Below are 23,991 nucleotides of genomic sequence, written 5' to 3' on the forward strand. Positions count from 1 at the left end.
TGTCGGAGACTTTACGAACGTTTTGCTGGCTTTTCAGATATATATGTAGGCTTTCTTCTTGAAGGTGCCCATGTCAAAGTTTTAAGTAGATAATGTATTATAAGTAGTAAAACGAAGTCTCTCTTTTTTTCTGAGAAAAAAATATTTTATTTAAGGCAAAGAAAAATCATAGGTAAAACAATATAGGTACGATGTTTTCCTACTTGCAATTCTTAACAGATTTGTCTGATATTTGCATAATAAATTTCATATCATTTAGAAACACTTTATTAAATAATAAACAGTCAATTTACTCTTTTTAAAGTCGGTTAATAATCTAAACTATCAACATACCAACTCTAACCTTATAAATATTACAGATACGGTAATACTACGTAGTGTTATGTAGTGTGATGTAGTTAAGTGTAAGTGATAATGTGGTGACAGTTATGACTGTAATGAACGAAGTGCGTTTAGACACAGAACATTTCTACAAACCGACCGTGCTGTTGAGGGCAATATGGAAACGTACGCTTTCGTTCAAGAGGAAGAAGGTAAGACACACACACACACGTATATAAATGAAATCATACATATACATACAAACATGCATTGAAATGAAAACACAGATGCACACATAAATGCATGCTCTCACTCACACACACATATGCATGAATTTAAATGCACGCACAAATTCATAAATGCAGGTGAGAGACTGTGCATGTGTGTTTGAGAGTGAGAACTCTCTCTGTAACACTCACACACACATCTATATGCAGTAAGTACACATTATTGTACAGAACAACGTCATACAATAGACACTATGATTGCAGAATAAACCAAAAGTAAACGAAGTATACTGAATTTGGAGTTATAAGATTTAGAAGCAAATTTGCTTGCTGATAACGTATCTAATAGATAGTCTATTTGACATTTTTTGACGTAATTTTCATAACTACATCCTATAATGTGTAGTATACTTGCCTATAATTTTACGCATTTCTAAGCTAAACAATACAAACGACAGCTGTGATATCGAACCTTTTAATGTAACAGTTATTATGTTATCGCCGTTTATCAAATACAACATAATATGATAATAGTATGCTAGTAAAATATAATAGTAAAGCGTTGCAGTTTCATTAGCTGATCTCAAAAGTAGCCTATACTCTCATCCAGACTATCTGTCTTATAGTAACTGTGTAAATTCGATTATACGTAAAGAAATACTACTAATTTCAAACACAAATATTTAAGATAGGTTAAAATATAAGAATATTTATGAAATACTTGTGCTACAATAGACGAAAAATCCAATATTCCTTATTACATTATAACTCAGATACACTAAGGAATAGAGATTAATTCCATTAGTCGAATAACACAGACGCCGCGTGAAGATCTGATTACCTTTGACTTTGAGTTCATACATTGGCTGCAAAACTAGTTAGCACTATGGGTGGATTTCTGATGAATCAAGTAAATATTATGTATAGGTATTTTGAAGTATGATAAAATATAAAATGCATTTCAATTCTTTTTGTTATGGATTAACTGAAAAACCAGCTAAAAGGTACCTAAGTATTCTTAATTTTTAACCGACTTCAAAAAAAAAGGAGGAGGTTATCAATTCGGCCGGTATGTTTTTTTTATGTATGTACACCGATTACTCCGAGGTTTCTGAACCGATTTACGTGATTCTTTTTTTGTTCGATGCGGGATGGTGTCGAATTGGTCCCATAAAAATTTTATTCGGATGGGCCCAGTAATTTTTATTTTATGAGCATTTTTGTCTGCATTTGTAAATGTTGCAAGTGCAAGTTTGAAGTCGGTTGTTTTTAACGCAGTTATCACTTGTTATTACTTAGGTACCTATACGATATGCATTTTACGATAAGTGTCTCCCAAATAAATGAGATGTTCCATTGTTCTTGTGAAAAATGAAAAATGTACATTGTCATAATGTGTCTTATTTGTTGAACAAAATCATAAAAAATATCGTTTTATATTCCTTTTACACAATTATCTACTCGAAGTAATAGTCGAACTAACTGTAAATATTTTCAAAGAAAAAGAAAAATACTTAATTCCAACTGCTAAAAATTCGTAACTACACTGAATAAAAATACAAACTAAACAATGAAACCATTGTAATCGTAAATTTAAGTTTTTTGTACGATTTTAATTGTGCAACTAAAATTCCCATTATTATTTTACAAAGACAGACTGTTTATTTTTGTACAAATGGCAAAAACTTGTGTAAAGTTTGGCACGCGACAATATAATGGAAAATATAAAATAAAATAATATTTAATGGAACGAAATATATCATGTAAATATCGACAAATTATGTATTTAATGTTGGTCTATGTTTTTGCTCTATATTTTGGTAATCCCTACTACTTAATATTATAAATGCGAAAGTAACTCTGTCTGTCGGTCTGTTACGCTTTCCCGCTTAAACCTCTCAACCGATTTTGATGAAATTTGACACAGACAATCTTTAGACCCTGAGAAAGAACATAGGCTATTGCGAAATATCTACCACGGGCGAAGACGGGGCGGACCGATAATTTAAAATATTTTAATTCCAAAATAAGATACAGTTAAAGATGTGAATCGAAATATTAAAATCAATCAATATTTTTTTTTAATTGCAGTCATTTTTTTGTCGAAAATTATTTATGAAAGTTCAAAAACTATTTTAATGACGTAAATTTGTACCAAAATCATATAAAAATGTGGTTTACACAAGTTATTTTCAACTTGTTATTTACTAAATAATAATTAGTTAATTAATTTCAATTGTTGTTTACTAAATAATAATAAGTTACTTTAAAAATACACTATATTTTCTTTTCGCAAAATGTATCTTGTCGAATCAAATTCATATTAAAAAGTAAATCAAATTAAAATGTAGAAAAATTATTGTTTCATCTAATTTTCAATAATATTTTTTATTATATTGAATGATAAAAATGTGTTATTTTCATGTTATTTCATGTTTTTATTAAAATATGATAAAAATTATCTCTTCCAGCCGGACGACCGCTTCGCAAACTACAAAGGAGTACGAGATATAACTATCAAAAAGGTACGAATTTATCATTTTTTGTTATTCAATAAAATATTGTACGCCGTTTTGACTACATTCTTGGTTTATAAATAACTTAACTGTTGTTTTTTTATTGGTTTTAAATAAATGAGTTATTATTAATTTATATGTAAATTGAGTTTCTATTTTTATTAATTATGATTAAAAATATCGACAAATAAGGTTATTTGCATGTTTTATGTATTTATGTATGTCAGCGGTATCTAAAATTGATTTTTCATGTAAAATTCATAGGAAAAACTTGTTTTTATGATTTTATAAGATGATGATTAAACTATCATAACTCTGATTATTAAAATTCTTCTTTAATTCACATAAATTTTAACTAGACAGTATATACTAAAAAATACCATTCGTATTTAAAAAGATAGTTTATTAAATTCATATATTTTAAAGATAGATAAAAAAATGGTGCAATTTGTAATCGCATCTTCCAGGGTCCAGCCGGTTTGGGTATCATGATAATAGAAGGCAGACACACAGAAGCCGGACGAGGTATCTTCGTTTCAGACTTGCAAGAGGGAAGCGCTGCAGAACAAGTAAGTTTATTTTTACATTTTTTCCAGTATTTAAACAAGAATTTTTTTTTTAATTCCAGCATTTTCATGTAATTTTATTGTAACTTTTGCAATTGATTGATATCCTTTACTTGGATAATTTTTCGATCCAAAATTATTTACATCATACAATTAGGTACATCAACATCTTTTGGCGCGTTGAGAGTAAAATTTTAAGGTCGCGTCATGGCACCGTCACGTCAAGGAATAAGGCGACGATTTTTGTATCTTTGAACCTTGCGAAAGAAGTTTCACTTCTGAAACGTGTGCTCGGCACACACGCTCTCTTTTTTGTGAAGTGTTTTTTGAAGTGAAAACTTCTTTAGCGGCGTTGGGTATAAAATCTTAAACTCGCGTCAGGACACGTGGCCTGATCGAAAAAGCGTAAGACGGATTTTTTTTAGCCCTTATATTCCATGCGTAAGACGGATACCATTCCAAAATATCAAACATGCTGAACGTTAATAATCAAGTTTTCACTTCTGCCGGCACTCCCGGAGTGCAACACGTCTTTTTTTTTATTTATCTCACTCTTACCCACAAATACCGGGTTTAGACCAGAAAATGGCTTTTGCAGTCGGTATTTGCATATAATATTTTTTTTAACAAAGTGATGTTCTTTCAGGCTGGTTTGAACATCGGTGATATGATCCTTGCTGTCAACAGAGACTCCCTATTGAGTTGCACCTACGATGCGGTAAATGTTTATTTTCTATCCTCATACTGGTATTATAAATATTTTCTTCTCTATAACCTACCCCTGGCTTTGCCTGTCTAATAACGATAAAAATTTCAGATCAGAAATATTGCTAGTGAAACAATTTACGAAATTGGTTATTTAACCAAAAATTTTTAAAAATAAAAAAACAGCTACTACAAATAACTATAACTTTCTTGGCTCTGTGGAAACTGCTTTCTGAACCGGTGGTCCACTTTGATATAAAATGTATTTTGAGGATTCAAAAGCGCTTCTAAAAGAAGTCTACTGGAATTTTTCTAAAATTGTAAAACTGACATGATTTAAAAGAGCAACTATGGAGTTTCTTGCCGGTTCTTCTCCGTAGATACTGCTTTCCGTAAATTTTAAAATATGTAATGACGTTTCAAAAGTGCTTCTATAAGAAGTCTAATTGAATAAATAAATGTTTGAGTTTGAATAAATAAAAGATTAAGTTTGAACCTATCACGTTGGTAAATTTCTGTCATCATTTAAAATTACTATTTTTGGGTCTACTATAATATTAGCTTCATCATATAAATTTTTCGAGGCGGGACCCGCGTCTTTCGCCAATACGTGGAGAATCGAATATTTTCTATTCTTTTTTTATAGCATTTTGAATGCCATAAAACCATTATTTTCAGCATCATCTTGTAAGACATAAATTTTTGGTTCTACGTATAATAACCTTCTTCATATTAAAAATAACTACCTAATAAAACATATTTTCAGGCGGCAGCAAAACTTAAACAGACAGAGGGAGTGGTGATATTAACAGTATGCAGTCCCAATATGAAGGACTCTGATAAAGCAGATGAGTCTGGTACGTCAGGTTAGTTTAGATTAGTGTGTTGGCTATTTAATTTACATCTAAATAAATCAAGTAAGGAAGAAATTTATATTCATTATGATCATAAAAAATACCATTTTTACATCTCACTCGATAGTGAAAAAAGCGTGTGTGTCGAGAACACGTTTCAGAAGTGAAACTTCTTTGGCAAGATACCAAAATCGTCGCCTTACTCCATGACGTGACGGTATTGACATGACGCGCTTCTGAAATTTTAATCTCAACGCGCCTAAAGAAGTTTCACCTCATCGTTGAATTGCTTGTAGGAATGAAACTTATTATAATTTTATTATTATGAAATGTTTACAAAATTAGTAATGAGAGAAATAGTAAATAATATTACTATGTGTTTCTATTAACCATTATACTATTTCATTTAATTGTGTTTTACTTGACGTAGTAGCTAGTAAATGCACTAACTTTTGAAACTCAAATAAATATCAAAATAGAAAGTAAAATGCTATATAATTAAAAATAACTCTAGTCAGTAGTATTTATAGTTTTGAACTTGAACTTTTCGAAGATTTGAAGGAAATCAACATGAGTCTATTTTTGTGTAAAATAGTCACTAAATATAAATGCAGCTATTTTTATTATCTTTGAAGGCAAATGATTCGTTATCTGATTTTAAGATATGATAGCGAAAGATTTTAAACTGATAAAGTTTAAATGTGAAGTCTAAATGTTAAGATAACTTTTGGCCTTTGAATCATGTCTCATTCTTGAGATAACAAAATAAATCTTATTTTATTAAGCTAAATCGTGTTTGCTGGGACGCTAAAATCTAATTGTAGTGTATGGTTAAGAAAAATACAAAACCAAATATCTCTGTTTCTAATACGTTTCGAGATTTGTGTCCATAATAACTTTTACTCAAAATATATTGCTCTTTTAAAATATCCAACTTTCATCACTGGCCGCGAAAGTTCATCACGACGCCAAATTTACTCAAACCCTTTACTTATCTTTAAATAAGATCTGGAACAATATTTTCTCATAATTTCAGGAGTAAGCGGCAGTCAAACGCCTAGTGGGACGCCAAAACCAGCTCCTTCTCCTGCGAAACGTAAGTATTATTGTGAAACAACGTGTAATATAATCTATCTCTTTCTATTTATACATATAATCGTATAATCTCTCTCTTTCTATTTATACATACCTTACCAAACCATACCTTAGTCAAAAATATAATTGTATTAAGAATATTTTAAATCATACTTATTGATAACTCCAGATACTCAGTCTTATAGGTTCAAAATACCTAAAACTAAGAAAATGAAAATGGAAAATATTATAGTCTCGTCCCAAGAACGTTTCAAGTATATTGAGTAAAATAATATTTTTAATGTTCCTTAGTCCCTCAATAAATAATTATATAAACTGTCCTAGCGACTTATCTAAATAATAATATCTGTATTCTGATGTTACAGAATAACATTTTTCGATACTTACCCTTAGATATCCTGCCAGTACTTATTATTGTATAATATATGTATTATATTTGTATGTAAAACCACATAAATACCTTAAAAATAATATGATTTTCAGCGGAACCGCCAGCGGACCCCGCGACTGCTCAGCCTCGACCGAACCAAGACACGGTCATTGAGATCAATTCTAACAACGAAGTGCTCGGCATTTTATTGGTCGGAGGCAGTGATACTTTGCTTAGTGTGAGTTTGATTTATACTTAAATTATACTATAGATGATAATTCTATTGCTATAACAGTGGAGTTGTATTAATATATGCTACACTCAAAACCCTGAACCAGTCAATATCCTTATTGACTGATTTTATCTGACAAAATCAGTTAATAAGGTTATTGATCGACACCGTTAGTCAATAATCTTTTTGACTGATTTACAGAACAGACATTCAGTCAATATAGGTTTTAACCAACGTACGTAATAGACTTTAACACTTAAATCTTTCTGTAATGGGCAAGTAACATAAATATTGTATAGTCTCGGGAACTATTGAACTTTTTTAAAATTACAAAGCTACCATCATTACCGAGTAAGATAATCTAATATAAAAATATAAAAAATATCAATCTGTCTATCGCATCTAAACTAAAGATAAGATTAGATTAATAATTTCTAAGTGGATTCAAATAGATCTCTATAACTGTAAAAAATTGAATAAGGACGAATAAATTGAAATTCTAAAGCTATTTATTTTAAAGCTATGCATTTGAACAGTTCTAATCATTATTCAATTGCATGGAACTGTAACAAGTAGCTCGTATAAAATATGTACTTACAGATGAAGTAATGTATGATGTTACTTCTATTAAAGAATTATCAGCCCCACCTACATAAGTTTCAAAACATATTTCACAATTTTCAGGGTCCAGCAGCGGTTATTTTAGACATATATAAAAACGGCTGTATCGCCAAAGATGGCCGTTTGAAACCCGGAGATCAAATCAAGGATTGCAACGGAATTACTATTACTAAGGAAATGGCGTATGAAAGAATATGTTTGTCTATAAAGCAGAAAGCTCCTAAGGTAAGAAATTGTTGAAATTAATTAATAGGTATAAATATCAGTAGGTATTGAGTAAATGAATTGTAATAATTGTAAGTGGTAACGACCACATCTGTTAAAATACTAAAATTCTAATCATGGCTAAAATATTACTTTTTATTCGCTGAGTAGAGTAGCTAAATTGTATCGAACTAATCTACTACTATACGAGTACAGCTATGCAGCTGAAGAAACAGATAAAGGTATATTATATTCAACAAATTTGCTACCACATTTCATAACAAATGCAGTGGTTGATGTTTAAGTATTGGTTTTACAGATCAATATAATTATAGAAATATCTCCTTATAAGTAATGATACATAAAAGGTAAGGTATATTTTATTTAAGGTATATTTTTAAGATACATTTTGTTTTGTTGTATTTCAATGCCTAATTTATTCATATTTGTAATCTTCCAGTTAAAAATGAACATCCACCGGCCTGAACCGATCGCGTATGACGAGATAGAAGTGGAGTTAACAAAGAAAGCGGGTCGAGCGCTCGGACTTGCGTGTGTTCAGCCTGTCACCGGTACTGGAGTGTATCTGGGGGAATTGGTGAGATTGAGTTATTCTTGATAATAATAATTAATTATGCTAGTTAGCTTCTGGCACGTTCGATTTAGACGTTTATACGTTTAAGAAAAAACATAAGGCCGGTCTCAGTGCTGGCTTAGTTTTAAGTTTTAATATTTGTGCTCTATTTTGTTATACAAATACCATCAATGAATACAATTCGGTTTCACCTTACATATTTGGGATTTCTATTTTAACCGTTATTTAACAAAATTGTTGCTACTTAAAAAGTAAACACGCATTTCGTTCGACGTTTTTTTAAATTTACTTTCAATTTTACACCAGAGCGAAATTACTCACATAAAGAAGAAATTAAATAAATTCCCGCTGTATTTCCCGGTTACCCTTTACTTATTATAGAATATCATACTATCTTATATATAAAAATGAATCGCAAAATGTGTTGGTAAGCGCATAACTCGAGAACGGCTGAACCGATTTCGATAATTTTTTTTTATTATATTCCTTGAAGTACGAGGATGGTTCTTATGTAGAGAAAACGTAAATATTAGTACCACGGGCGAAGCCGGGGCGGACCGCTAGTTTGGAATAAATATTTCAACCTACATCATAACTCAATTATAATTACAATTATCACTTTAACCTACATGTTAAATGAATCCGTCAGCTCCCCGGTTCCCCCGCGGAGGTGGACGGGCGGCTGCAGCGCGGCGACTGGCTGTGCGCGGTGGACGGGCGTGACGTCACCGCCGCAGACGCACTACAGGCCGCTCAGGCGCTCAAACTCGCTAGCAATAAGGTCAATATTAAAGTCAAACGGTTCAAGATTAAGGGCTAGGTGAGTGGTTTCAGATGTTAGGGCGGCCGTACACGGACTGCTTCAAGCAGTTGAGACCACAGAACATATAAAAGAGGTTAGAATGACAATAATTCGCCGTTCCTATAAGAACCGGTGTCGCCTGTGGGTGTGGCCAAGTCCACGCAAGTCCGCTTACGCACATATTTGCAATTTCAAATCTAGCCAATCATAGCGCCGCGCGATCACGCGATTTAAAATGGAACGAATCATACGCATGATGATGATGTGAGCAGTGCTCATATCCTTGGCGCGTCTGCCCCGCCTACAATGCCTTTCTAACCTCTTTTATATGTTCTGTGGTTGAGACTGACGGCTTGAAGCTGCGACAACGCGGTGAACTATAGACATTTACTAACTGCCGAACACGGACTGCTCGAGCCGTCACAACTGCTTCAAGCCGTCAACTGCGCGGTTTGTAACGACAGCTCGAGCAGTCAACGACCGACTGCTCGAGCTGCCCGTGTACGGCCGCTTTTAGATCGTTTTAGGAGTTGGTAAGCTCTGGGAGGTTATTGTGATGGTTTGACGAGTGTTTAGAACGGTTTCACATGTTAAAAAGTTCTAAAATATGACATATTATGATGATAGAAATTGTCAATTTCACAGCTCTGTTTAGTTAAATTGTAAACTAATGTGTCTAATCAGCAAGTGAAACCGGCTTCGTTTTCATATTGTAGGTATGTTATGTCTGTTGTAATGAATAGCTATGGAGTTGTTGATCGTGTTATAATTTATTACAAAAAAATAATGAATTACGAAATGAACACATTACACAATCTGTGACTTTCCAATATTGTATACTCATGTATTTTTCAAATTATTTTTTTACAAATTTATAAATGCGTGTCAACTTTCTACCTCCCCATGCTGATATTTCGTGATTGTTGTCAAGACCTTTTTACCCACTTTAAACAGATACATTTTAGTTTAGAAATTTCTAATTTCGCACGGTTAGTACACCAACTTCATAGCTACATTGAATTTTTTGTAAGAACAAAGCCATTGAATTGTATTTTTTGTTTGTTTTATTTTATATAGCTTGGAATTTTCGAAAGTACATTGTTATGTTGTAATGTAATAATCTTTGAATAGTTTTAGAAGCATTATTATTTGTTCTTTTTTTTCTCATTAATTTTGTGTTACAAATATTGTATTTTAATGTGAACTTGTATTAATAAACCATAATATTATATTTATTAAGACGTATTGATTTCATTGTATTATCAGACCACATTTTCCAATATTAAATGAAAACCAATGATTTTACTTCTTGTCTCTTATTTTCAAATTGATCAATTAACATGTAAATTGTAATGTATCATAAATTACTATGTTTATCCAAATTTCCATAAAATATTGTATTTATTGAGCATTTATTTGTCTTATATTATGTTATATTAAAAATATCAAACTTGTAATAATTATAATTTGTATTCACAGCACGATTATTATTTAATTATTCATTGTAAGAAATGTTATTTAACTGTATTAAGAGCACACTTTGTCTTGATTTCTTTAAAAAATGTATGTTTATTCAAACATAACTCGGTCTATTTTGGAACTACAAAATAATATTAGAAAAGGAATATTAAAAGAAAATATGTAAGTTTCAGTATTGTTTATTAATGATGATCTGTTTTAAGTTTAAGATAAAATAATTTTAGGCCGGCAAAACCCTATGTTTGTAGTTCATTTTCAGTATTGTTTTAGACATACTGTCGAGTAGTTAATTATAAAAATATTTCAAATCAGTTATGAAGTGATAAAGCAATTTTGATATAATAACGTATTAATTGAATTAGTGCAATTTTATACTAACGTGGACAAAAAATTACAAAAAATATATAGCAAGCACTAACTTGCCAATCGAGAATTGCAAAATATAGATTTTAAATATGCTTAAAAACTCTAGTCTGAACCTAATTTCAAAGTATTTTAATAATAGTTTAGGCTTTATATATTAGTTTAGATTTAGTTGGATAATATGTAAAAAATAAATGCAAAATAAATACGCCAATAATGTTAAAAATGTTGTTATGGAATTTTATGCAATTTAGAAGTACATTATAGAAAAAATAAACACCTAAAAAAATATTACATTCTTTATTATTTTCGACTACATTATTTTGCATAGGATGATAATTATTAAACACTTTGAAATGCAAATGCAAACCAAACATGAATTTTTCGCAGAATGTCTTATTTTCTTTGTTTTTATTTTATTAATAGACAACAGTCATCAAATATTGTGTTGTTAGTTATTACCTGCTTACGTTCAAAATAAAATTTCACCTTAATTAAAATATACTATAATATTTTATACCTATGTTGTTTTTTTTTTTTCAAGAATATAAAGAAAAAATTATAGTCAGAATCAGGTCTCAGAATTACATAGTATAATTCTTAGAGCAGGTAAAACTCAAACGTAGTTTGATGACTGTTTAAACAGAATTCAATTAAAAAAAAAACTTTTTTATAAGTACTATGTTTTTAAAACTGTCAAGGCCTTACACACTGGCGTGATAAAAAAACTAATTTAAAAGTCAACTTTCACTACAGTAGATACTATTATGCGTTATTCGTAATGCAGTGATTCAACGCGTAGCATTATTCTAAATTATTGTAAATTGTAAAAACATTGTTATCGAATAGATTAATATTATAGATACTTTAGTTACGTTCGCTTCAAAGTGAATATACGATTGACATAAGATTTCAATCGCCAAATTGTAGACTATATAGTTTTAGATATCTTTGTAGAAAAATCGGCTTATTACTTTGACAGTCAAAAAAACTTTGTAATTAAAAAAAAATAACTTTTTTTTTTAAATTTACAATACATTTATTTTGCACTAATAGTGAACATATATTATGTTAAAATTATTTGTATTTTTGTCATAAATTATTCGATTAACACCAGAAAGATTTATTTATACTTTTGAGTATGTTTAATATAAGTAGCATAAGTACATTAAGTATCGATAATAATTAGTAGCTTATAGGATTCGATTTTTCTAGTGAATTGACATCAGCGATTGTAACGTGTCACAATTGAATTATGTACCAAAATGTATGAAATAGTTCGTAATAAATTATCCGCTTTTTTACATGTGTCTTTTATTTTGAACCCTCCATCATGAACTATTAAGAAACCTAAGCTTGGTAAAAAATTATCATAGAATATTAATTAAAACTGCAGATTTCTCAGTTAGGTACTTTATTAGAAAGTTCACTTTTGAACCAATCATTTGCCTACACACACACATTGTAAACACACATACCAAGAATTATCTGAGGTTCTATTCTTGTAATGTAATATCTATTCAATATACATACTTTGATAGTTAATTCATTTTTTAATTCTATTGCACAAACATCAGAATGTACAATTTGCCGATGCAAAAAAATTATGCAAAGATGAACTAGTTTTAGAGCCGGCGCAAATATTATGGCGAAGTGCAGCACGGTGCATTTTTCATTGTCAAACTATTATCGACCTTTTCCTGATTGAAATAACATTAAAAAAGCGCAGCGCGCTGCTTTTAACGCGTGACGCTTTCATGCTCCCCGAAATAAATTGTTGTTATTTGATTTTGAATTTTACTTTAATGAGATCAATGTCGATAATAGTTTGACAGTAAAAAATAATAATAAACGTACTTCGTACGTATTCCACACATATCTTTCGTTTGTTTTGTATGCGCAGAAAACTAGCACCGCTGAGCCGTTTCCACAAATGAAGCAATACTATTTGTCCTTTAAAAAGACATTCCTCGCTACATATCCTCGTACATTATTGGTGCATATGAATGTGTTTGTAAATAACCAATAGTATCGCTTCAAACGCCAAACGCTTCAAACTTCAAACTTAATGAAGCGAATATGATTGGTTCTTTACAAACACATTGATAAGAAAGTCAAAAAATGTTATGTAAAAAAGATTTTCATTTTTTTACCAATTCAAAAATTTTACAAATACAATAAAAGTTATACTTGACAAAGGTTTCGAACCTCCCGTCTAAGATTATATAAATAGGTATATAATTAGGAGAAAAATATTTAAAAGTAATAAGTTATTTTTAAATAATTTTAAAGATAACTAGCGGTCCGCCCCGGTACATATTTCGCAATAAAAGGGTAGCCTATGTTCTTTCTCAGGGTCTAACGATTATCTGTGCCAAATTTCATCAAAATCGGTCCAGTAGTTTATGCGTGAAAACCATACGTATGTATACCTATACATACAAACCTTTCCTCTTTATAATATTAGTATAGATGTAAAGCGACTGGAAAAATATGTCACTCCCAGTTTGTGTTAACGCACCAAAATTAGGTTTCGAAAGGGATGTAAGTAAGAATAAATGAAAATACCCATTGATAAATTAAATACTTTTATTTCACCACAATTCATAACAGATCTGTGTTTAACAATTTTAAATATACACTTATCTCTTACTTTATTATGTCAATTTTTACAGAAGTCAAGATATTAAGTACGATCTATTTTTAATACCGATTATAACATGACTAGAAATTACAACTATGAAGATATACAATATTATCTTATTTTTCTTATTTAATAATCACATGGTATTTGAGCAATACAATACTGTTAATGTCGGAGTAAGTACACATTTTTATAGAAATAATATTATGTAAAAAAAAACAAAAAGGAAATTGTTTGTGGTTTTTAAATGAATTAAATTTCATTAGAAAGAAGCACAAAGACAATAAACTCTTTAGTGTAAAAAGAGATTGTTTTAATTGTATCACATAATTTCATGGTAACACATAAATAATAGTATACTTATTAAAATTATAACAGAAATGTTGAAACATATTTGAAAATCACAATTTACGCCAGTCAAATACATGTCTAATGAAAAATACTGTAAAACTTTTATGTTTAGTCCAACTTTACATACTGACAATTTTTTTTACCTTTTACAATTATTTTTAACTGTCCAGAAAATTTCTTAGCTTAAAATAAAAAAAAAATAATTGGCAACAATTTAATACTTAAAGTCTCTCCTCCGAGCTCTTTCTTATAACCAATGGCTTCAATCTACTTCGCAATTTGACTAACCTCTTACTAACTTTACCAGTAGAATGCGGATTTCTCAAATCAGGCATCGACTTGCTCTCATGTACTGTTAATTCTGTAGCCTTAACAGTACCATAATATCTAGGCATACTAAAATCATTTTCTTTGAACATCAACGCCGTTTTCTGTTTAATACTTTGCAGGCTTGTTTCCGTTTTATATTCCGCTTTAGGGGGAGGTGTATCCGCGAAAAATCTTGGCAAATTATTACTTCTTATTATAGGAGTGTCTGGTAAGGAACTTAATTTTAAATCACTATCAGCTAAAGACGGAACTCCAACTGTTGATTTGCTCTTTATTAGCGGTGGTTTTTCTGGTGTTAAATGAGCGGGAATATTAAGGAACGAAGCACTTCTATGTGGCACTCTTGCTAGCACTTTGTTTATTTTATTTGGGTCTATATTCTTTAGACTTTCAACTCTGTTCAAAGTTGGTCTTAACTTGCTTGAACTATCAATTCTGTCTAACGTCTTAGCACTGTTGGTTCTTAGGATCCCCTTCACACTTTCAACTCTAGGTAACGTAAGAGCGGTGGGTAAAGCTAGTACTGAAACGGGATCGTATTGATATATTGGTGTCTGTTTTGTTATCTTTGTTTCATCCTTGAGAGTAACAGTGCTTGGTTTTATAACGTCTTGTTTTTTCACAGATACGTTCATAGTTAGACCTTCTTCAGTGTCTTGACTCTTAGTATCTTCCTCTTCTTCTTCAATTTTAAACATGTCATAAGTAGCCAATAGTTCGTCTTTGAACATGATTTCGAAGTCTGTGACTGGTGAATCGACTTCATCTTCAAAATACACTTTTGTTCTATTTGGCTTGTCTGATAAATAGTCCGGTTCAGATTTAGTTTCCAATTCGTCTAACGTGTTTGTGCTGGCTTTCTTCAATTCGTGCTCATCTCTGAATATCAGTGATTTGGAGAATACCTGGTGACAAAAGGTAAATTATTATTAAATGGATTCATAGAATTAGCATCTCAAAAGATACAAAATTGTGATATTACTTGAGAGGATAGACTAGACGCCACTCTAAATCAATAGTTGTTCATATAATGATCAATTGATGTATTGCAGCTAACGTTTTATTGACACAAAATTAGGGTCAATTAGAATTGGGGCAACCGTACACACAAACAATACAATCATTGTATTGAAGCTTAAGCTCTAATATTGTCTGCACTTTGATCTGTCTATTAATTGCGTCTTCGGGAACGTTTAATTCCTACAACCGAAAAAATGTTTTGTGATGACTGATGAGTAATACATAGGTATATTAGAAGAATATCAGCTTTGTATATTATTATTGTTATATAATTAAATTTAGCATACAATTTATACATATATTTTAAACTAGCTTTCCGCCCGCGGCTTCGCCCGCTTTGAATAAAACATAATAAATTATATACTAAAACCTTCCTCTTGAATCACTCTATCTATTAAAAAAACCGCATCAAAATCCGTTGCGTAGTTTTAAAGATTTAAGCATACACAGGGACAGAGAAAGCGACTTTGTTTTATACTATGTAGTGATGATTAAGCAAATGTGAAATGACACTTTTTACTGTGAAAACGGTTAAATTTGATAAACGTAGCAAACGTAATAAAATTTTATAATTACCAAGATTTTAATACTTTTACAACATTTCGGTAATCTTTCATTATCATTATCTTAAAATAACAGTACATTGCCCTTATTTCTGATAAGTTATTAGTCTATCCATCACTGACACGCTGTTATCGCTTAAATACCTGCTGCTATCCTTTAGATATTTTATCAATCAACAAAGTTTATTCGGTACATTTAAAACTAATACTAATTTGTCTGTACTATTTTATTATACAGTATTTACCCACTTGTTGGATATGTACATGCATACCTAAATCTTCATAGCTTATAATTTAAAGGTAACAATAACAAAATCACTATCGGAGAATCTAAACATTTAATAATATCGTAGAAAAACTGTACATAGAATATTTTTTTAAAGAATACTTGGGGTGTGATCTATGAACGATATCGACCAAAAATATAGCATTATAAAGCTGATGAGTTTGTTTGTTTGAACGCACTAATCTCAGGAACGACTGGTCTGATTTGAAAAATTATTTCGGTGTTAGATAGCATATTTATCGAAAAAGGCTATTATATCATCACGCTTAAGACCGACAAGAGCGGTGCAATGCGGGTAAACCGCAGGGCACAGCTAGTATTCTATAAGTGAACATACATACATCTTTTGTTTTATTCAAATAATACATACCTCATACAATTTATCAGCATGTAACGGTAGTTCATTGATTTCCCGACTTAAAATGGCTTGTTGCGGCAGATGGTTATTGTTGATCGGTTGCTGTGTGACCACGCTGTCCAGACTGGCACCCATGTTGGCATAGCCGTTTGTGTAGAGCGTGTCATCTTCGAGCCTTGAAATAAAAGGAAAGTTCAGAAAATAATCAGACATAGACTATTAATAAAGAAAAACGAACTGTCATACATAGAATACGCATTATTAGTGTCTTGTCTATAGCTTTCTACCACAATTATTATAAACTAGATTTCTGCCTGCGGCTTCGCCCGCGTTTTCAAAAATAAACCCGCATAGTGCCGGTTTCGGGTTTTCTGGGATAAAAAGCCCATGTCTTATTCTGAGTCATCAGCTACCTACATACCAAATTACATTGTAGGTAATCGGTTTTGTAGTATTTGCGTGAATGAGTAACAAACATCCATCCATCCATCCTCACTAACTTTCGCATTTATAATATACTACCTTCACGCAAAAAGTTGAACCTGTGGTTGAACCGATTTTAAGGAACTTTGGCACATATAGAGGGTAACTAGTTTCTCCATAAAGACAATTATGTGTTTTATGGTACACACGGTAAACGGTACCTAGGTACTTCTTACTGCATACTACAGAAAAATTGCTCTAAACGTAAAGCAATTTTACCTAATATCAGCCTTTATGTACCTTTTAATAAAAGAGAGTATATCCCATTTGATATACGAATACTCGTAACGTATTTACAATAACAAACAAAATTCTTTGTTTTTGTGATTAGAGAAGTTGGAGGAAAATATTAATATGATAACAATTTTTATTACTTTTATATTTTAATGTTTGTTAAAATATTATGTTTAGTTTGCATTAACTTGTCACTTTTGTGATAACAATTTATGCAATATTATGAAAGCACAACATTGGATACTAGTTAATCTATACATATAATAAAATCGTAGGAAAGTCAAAACTGTACATTGAATATTTTTTTAAAAGAATACATAATCCATGATCTATAATCGATATAGAAGCCAAAAACATAGTTTTTAGAATTTTTGTCTGTTTGTCTGTTTGTCTGTATGTTTGTCCAGGCTAATCTCGAAAAGTACTGCATAGATTGACTTCAAATTTTGCATGAATATTACTAACAGGTCGAGTGAGGCTTTTTTAAACATATTATCATGCTATCACCTCCGGAGGAGGAGCTGTGAACCTTTTTTTTTTCTTACGTATTCCGTGTACTACGACAGCGTACAATCTAAAGACTCATGTTTAAATGTTGGTTTCGGGTAAGCCATGCTATTATCTAGCTTTACACAATAAAAACTATGTCATTTACGTAATTTGGGCAGAGAATCAGTTTAATGAATTTATTAGTATACAAATTTGAAACAGCGCCATCTATGAGATTTCGTAAAAATCAAATCAATTTACATGTTAACACTACTGAACACAATGTTAAAAATTAATAATTTAAATATAATTATGTTATTTATTTATTTAACTCTTTAACCCATATCTTCCCTTCCCTATAAGGTGCGCTTATAATTCGTGTGAACTGTGAATATACTACATTTTTAAAAGTGAGGGTAGATGTTTATTATTTTAAGTCAAACTAGACACCATTACAGTTAATCTAATATTGATTGTGTTTGTGTTCATTGGTTACATTTTTAAAAATCTTCGTGTTTTAAAAATTCGATAACGAGGCGGGACTCGAACCAGCATTCTTTAGTGGTCGAATTTTTTCTATTCTTTATAAATTTATTGTTTATGAATTTATATTTATAAACAATAATACAAAAAGGTTAGTTCGTTGATAATTATTATTCCTTCATCATTTACATGTTGTAAGTAAAAATATACTTTGACTGTTAATACTTTTGTTCAGTAAGTATTTACCTGTATGATTATTGCTTGGTAATTAATATATTTTCATGTCGTATACCTAATTAAAAACATAAGTTTGATGTGAAACTAGCTGGATTTATTTTTACACACTCACAGTCTTATATTTTGTGTTAATGTTAAAATAGTATTAATAGTGTACAAATCATAATATTTTTTCACAATTAAAAATATTTCCTTTTTTTTGATGGTGTTGGCATCGAATTAAGGCTGTGTACGCGGTCCGTGCGCTGTTTGGCTCAAATATGTGATTTTTCAAACCAGATTGTCCATCAACCACTTATCTTACAAACATATAAATTACTAATAATTTTAGGAAATTTTATTGTCTATGTAGTTAGTTAAGAGTTTTTTTCAATTAATACAGTATTTCTGAATACCATCAAGATAACTGATCCGATGATTACTTGATTTCACTTTTAGTGTCAATTTCGAAGCTAAAAATATCTGAAATTGCTGACAGATCTAACACACAATTATTTTTAACTAACTGCAAAAATCCTTATTAAAATAGTTAGTTAAAAGATTTTTTTATTTTGGACTCCTAACTTACGAAATTAAAATCCGAACAATGTGAATTTTTTTAGAAATTATAGTCGACAAAATTATTATTTTCACCAAGATATTTGACTTTATTGAATATAATTTATACATATTGCAATAAAAGAATGTCTTACTTATAAGATAAAATTTAAAAAATCAACTAAGGTACCTCTATTATTTTTCTACAATCTTTTTTAAAGTACTATAAAACACTGCGCGCGACCCGATTAAAATCAGTCGGCAGCGAGCCTTTCCAGAGAGAGGACATGTTGCTCGGCGCTCTCCTACGGACCTATGCTGTTCATAGTAAAAGGATAGCGCAAGCCGCGATCTATCGTAATAGATCGCGGAGTTTTTGACTTGCGTTAAATAGAATATGCGCTCACTAAAAGTGATGTTATGAGGACCGAATATGTAGCCGCCTCAACTTACGGAAACGAGAGTAACCTGCGTTGTCTGTTAGTTATTGTATAGTCGAATTTAACGTTACATGGAAATTGGAATCTAATTATATGTATACTTATATACTTATATTAAATCTGTAGAGGTCAATTCTGTACATGAAATATATTTCCTAAATAACTATCACGAGGTGATTAGGGATCGACACTGACGCCAAAAATTTTTCCGTCTGTCTGTCTGTATAACCGTTATAGAAACAAAAACTACTCGACGGATTTAAACGAAACTTGGTACAATTATTTTTCATATTCGTGAGCAGAGCAGTAACTCCATTTTTAAGCTTTCGTCGCGTGTGCAACCTACGGGTTAAAGCTACACAGAAATCAAGTATGAAAGAAATGTTCTCCATATTATATAAAAAATATCTCCCGACATCATAAATGTCTATCTTTTATGGTTGAGCTTAGGAGTTCAAAGCTTTCTGATTATATTTGTCTACTAGCTGTGCCCGCGACTTCGTCCGCGTGGAATAGTGACTATGGGACCTATGACCATGGGCTCAGGGTGGGGCAAGAATAATTGTTTTTATTTTCATGCTTCCACTCCCACGCCTACTCCCAGGCCCACGCCAACGCCCACGCCCACTCTTCCTACACTTCACAATTGGTACCTACCAGATCAAAGCCAGGGTAAGCGCCCCACCCAGCCCCACCGTGGCTACGCCCATGCTGAATTACTACTTAACATACAATTATTGAGTAAATACGTACTACCATAAATAATTAAAAGAATTGTTATTAAAGTTTCTTACTAAACTGAGCTAAAAAACTTACGTACCAACTTATTAAAGAAAATCAAGAAATGAAATGCCTAACCTATTCCAAATAGTTACTACATAATATTGTAATTAAAAATTATGATTAGTATATAATATCGAAAATCAAAAAAGAAATGCCTAACTAATTCTACGTAAAATTTATTTTAAATTATGTCATATTATTTTTTAGGAACCAGGGGGGGAGAGGAGCAAATTCTATTTCCTTCCTTTCTTAAATGGATGTTTTTAATAATGTATGGTGTAGCCACTGATCAGCTTAATCGATACTCAATTTTTATCAAATCCAGCAACAAATCCAAATTAGATGTTTCCTGTCTCACGCACGTAACTAAAGGCTGAAGAGAGAGAGAGGGAGCACGTAACTAAACCGTTTAATCGAAGAAAAGTGTATAGAAAAAGGAATAAATAATTTCATAAACTTCCCGACGATCTTTAAAAATAAATTATTATATCATTTTTTTCATTCCCACTTTTACCCCTATGTAGGTATAATAAGTGGATGAACCGATTTTGATACAATTTATCTAAGAACCAGCGTCGGAAAATATGCTGCCTAACAAAAAAAAAAGCCGCATCTAATTCGGTTTACCTGTTAGCCAGCTACGGTGCCATAGACAGACACACACACACACACACACACAGAAATACATAGCAGTCAAACACATAACACCCATCTTTTTGCGTCGGGGGTTAAAAATATAATACGACATAATTTAAAGGACATTTTATGTGGAAAATTTACCTATTAGAAGTAACCATAATGTTAATTTGACCCCGCCCCCCCCTACTACCTCAGCTTACCCCCAAACCCTTGGGGAATTTTGATATGATCATCTGGACATGTAAAGGAATAACTGTAGCGTATAACAGATAAATTACGTTTTATCGTACACTGTACAGTGTACAATAGAATGCCTTAGCAAATGTTCGCCGTGATTACTTATAAATTGTCATAACTTTTTTATTTATGAACCGATTGACATGAATTAAACACTAAATGTTAAATGAAGATTACCACAATACATTAGTGAAAACCGCATCTAAATCGGATAAGCCGTTTCTGAGATTAGCGTGCACAAACATACATACAAACAGACAAAAAAATTTTTAACTACAGTTTTGGGTTCAAGATCGATTTAATAATAACACCTGCTAATTTTTTTCTACATATTTTCATTGTACAGACATCGCTTTTCCACAATTTTATTATATGTATTGATGATGATGATGATTGATGATTATAACACTCTCAGTCCGTTTCAATCAGTGCCTTCTAAAAAATCTTTATATCGAAATTCGAGCAAAGCTAAGAAAATGAGAAATAAGAGTTCTCAAGGATCGTTAGAGGTAAGAGGCTTACTATTGACCGAAAACAACATGTGTTATGCCGAGAACCTGAAACCGCTTCACAACGAGAATTGCGGCTCACAGCTGACCGCGAACGGCATATTTTATCTCGATAATCTGAAACTTTTACTCAATATGAAGACCGTTTGACAAATGATAGAGTGCACCATAATATTATTCGATCTCTTGAAGATGAACATGAGCATAAGCAATGACTAGAGTAGGGACGCGAATATTACCATTATTTGAGACAAGATTATTTGAGACAAGTACGATTAATAAGTTTGTTTAATGAAAGATTAAGAATTGAAACTATTTGGTCTCTTGAAACGGACGAATAGCGAGAGGCCCGTCTTACTGTAGACAGATTTCGAGTCTTAATGACTTAGAGGTAAACATAGAAGATCAATCTACGAATTCGGTGGTGTGGTCCGACAAATATAAAAGTGGGTTTGCTTATAACCTCACAATTGATTACAGATCATCTTCTGTATAGGCGATATTAACGTAGTATGTTCTTTTTGTAATGCTTTAAAGAGGAGTAAGGAGTCGGCTTTCGTTTGAAGATACACCAGAACCTTTGAAATCACTACTTTTAGAGGAACATGTGCAATCTAAACAGTTCTTAGACAATATTCGCTCTTATAGTAGTGCGTTTTAAATGATCCTTTGGTGCTCAACAATTATCAGAGGATCCTTTCATGCTTACTTTTAAGATACAAGGTCAAGTTTATCATTTGATAGGATCCCTTTTGCCTGAAGGCCAACCTAAGTTTCTTCAAATATATTTTGTATTCGACTACAACGAATAGTCGAATACAAGAAATCAATATTTCTCGAATTTAAAATATTACAATTTTTCCTACGGTAGGGCGACGAATGTATTTTCGCATAGTAACGGAGGGGAACTCACGGGGGGTCGAGTGACGCGGGCCACGTACCACAAACATGCTTAGTTTGTTGTACCGAGCGCGAAAGAAATTCATCGTGTTTTTAGTAAAATTACTATGTAAACTAACGTAATTTAATACTTAGGTACATATTATATAATGATGCGCTCAAACTGTTAATCTACATTTAATTTAGATTATTATTTGAATTACTAAGTAATGTAGAATTTAAATCAAATTCACTCATGTTTTCCTCAGATTTTCGATGTCCTCCGATTTTAAGATTTTCTTATCAGAGTATTCAATTTTAATGTAGTTAATTTTTATAAGAGATAATTAAGAACATTCAAAAATGAAGTGTCACGTATTTTTTTTAAACGACGAATGACGAAAAACGACGTAATCGCGGACGAAGTCGCGGGCAACAGCTAGTTTTATATATATAATGAAAACTGAAAATCTGAAAAGCATAAATGAAAAGCTGTATTTTAATAAAAACTTACTAACTAAGCATTGAACTGCCCTGAACGTATTACAATAATTAATATATTGAAAAAAAGCTAAAATGGTAGATTATGGCACATGGGCATAATGTTCACGGTCAGATAGCTCTCTTCTAGTAAAATAATTTTTAAAATCGGTCAAATCATGAGTAAAACAATAAAAAAATACACATTTGAAATATCTCCATAATAAGAAACGAAACAATAACAACCTCAATACAATAACGTTTTACATTATTAATTATGAAATTATTTTATCTAATGTTCAACTATTAAAATTTAATTTTATAGGATTACAAACAAGTTATTTTAGTACGCATTTTACATAAAATATATATAGCGTATCATAATCCGATTCTGATAAATATGTTTCGTTTCATAGTATTTTTATTTAATTCGGCAGTAGGAAATTGTTCATACATTTGATACCATTAATAAATAATAATTATAAGATTAGGAAGTTCATTCTACGCATTATTCTATAAATTACCTATGTATGTATTTATTGGATAAAATTTACTCATGCATTTGTTTATACTGATTAATTTATAAACAATCTTATCCTAGCAATTGCTCTTGGCTCTATATTATTGACGTCTTTGTTAGAGAATAGCGACCTCATTTATACAATTTTCATCCAACTATAACACTCTCTTAATTATTTTACTATGCATAAGATCTGGGTTTGGATACTAAGTAGTACAAAAACTATGCAGCAAAGATTTGTCAACAAACCACACTATATTTAAATATTGTGAGTCCCCGTAAAAGATAAGTAATAACTTTGTGAGTGATGATTGATGGCCACATAATTTTAACAATAGTAAGTTGAACTATAGTCTATAGCTGCGCCCCACAGTTTCGCCCGCGTGGGTCCGCTTCTGTTGGTCTAAACGTGATGATATAGGCCGAGGAAGGCTATAGGTAAATGGGCTATCTAACACTGAAAAATTTTTCAAATCGGACCAGTAGTTCCTGAGATTAGCGCGTTCAAACAAACAAACACTTCAGCTTTATAATATTAG

General features: G+C 31.3%; 2 protein-coding genes across 2 annotated transcripts in view; one reads left to right on the top strand and one right to left on the bottom strand.

Annotated features, from left to right (window-relative positions):
* The window catches only part of LOC149898550 (multiple PDZ domain protein-like), a 161,400-nt gene extending 151,897 nt beyond the window's left edge, over positions 1-9,503 (top strand). Inside the window, exons 27-35 of the mRNA XM_090115041.1 lie at positions 3,020-3,073; positions 3,532-3,633; positions 4,277-4,348; positions 5,102-5,201; positions 6,226-6,285; positions 6,768-6,892; positions 7,571-7,732; positions 8,172-8,309; positions 8,956-9,503. Of these exons, the coding sequence (XP_089971167.1) occupies positions 3,020-3,073; positions 3,532-3,633; positions 4,277-4,348; positions 5,102-5,201; positions 6,226-6,285; positions 6,768-6,892; positions 7,571-7,732; positions 8,172-8,309; positions 8,956-9,126 (984 nt within the window). The 3' untranslated portion in view covers positions 9,127-9,503. The remainder of the gene's footprint in view (positions 1-3,019; positions 3,074-3,531; positions 3,634-4,276; positions 4,349-5,101; positions 5,202-6,225; positions 6,286-6,767; positions 6,893-7,570; positions 7,733-8,171; positions 8,310-8,955) is intronic.
* Positions 9,504-14,138: 4,635 nt separating this feature from the next.
* Positions 14,139-23,991, bottom strand: part of LOC149898552 (uncharacterized) — a 28,965-nt gene continuing 19,112 nt past the window's right edge. The window contains exons 4-5 of the mRNA XM_090115031.1: positions 16,515-16,677; positions 14,139-15,180 (exon numbers count right to left, since the gene is read on the bottom strand). Coding sequence (XP_089971157.1) covers positions 14,167-15,180; positions 16,515-16,677 — 1,177 coding nt within the window. The 3' untranslated portion in view covers positions 14,139-14,166. The remainder of the gene's footprint in view (positions 15,181-16,514; positions 16,678-23,991) is intronic.

This window comes from Colias eurytheme, chromosome 22 (assembly GCF_061535395.1).
Source record: "Colias eurytheme isolate Ceu_HAF_F1 chromosome 22, ilColEury1 Martin Lab GWU primary, whole genome shotgun sequence".
NCBI lineage: Eukaryota > Metazoa > Arthropoda > Insecta > Lepidoptera > Pieridae > Colias > Colias eurytheme.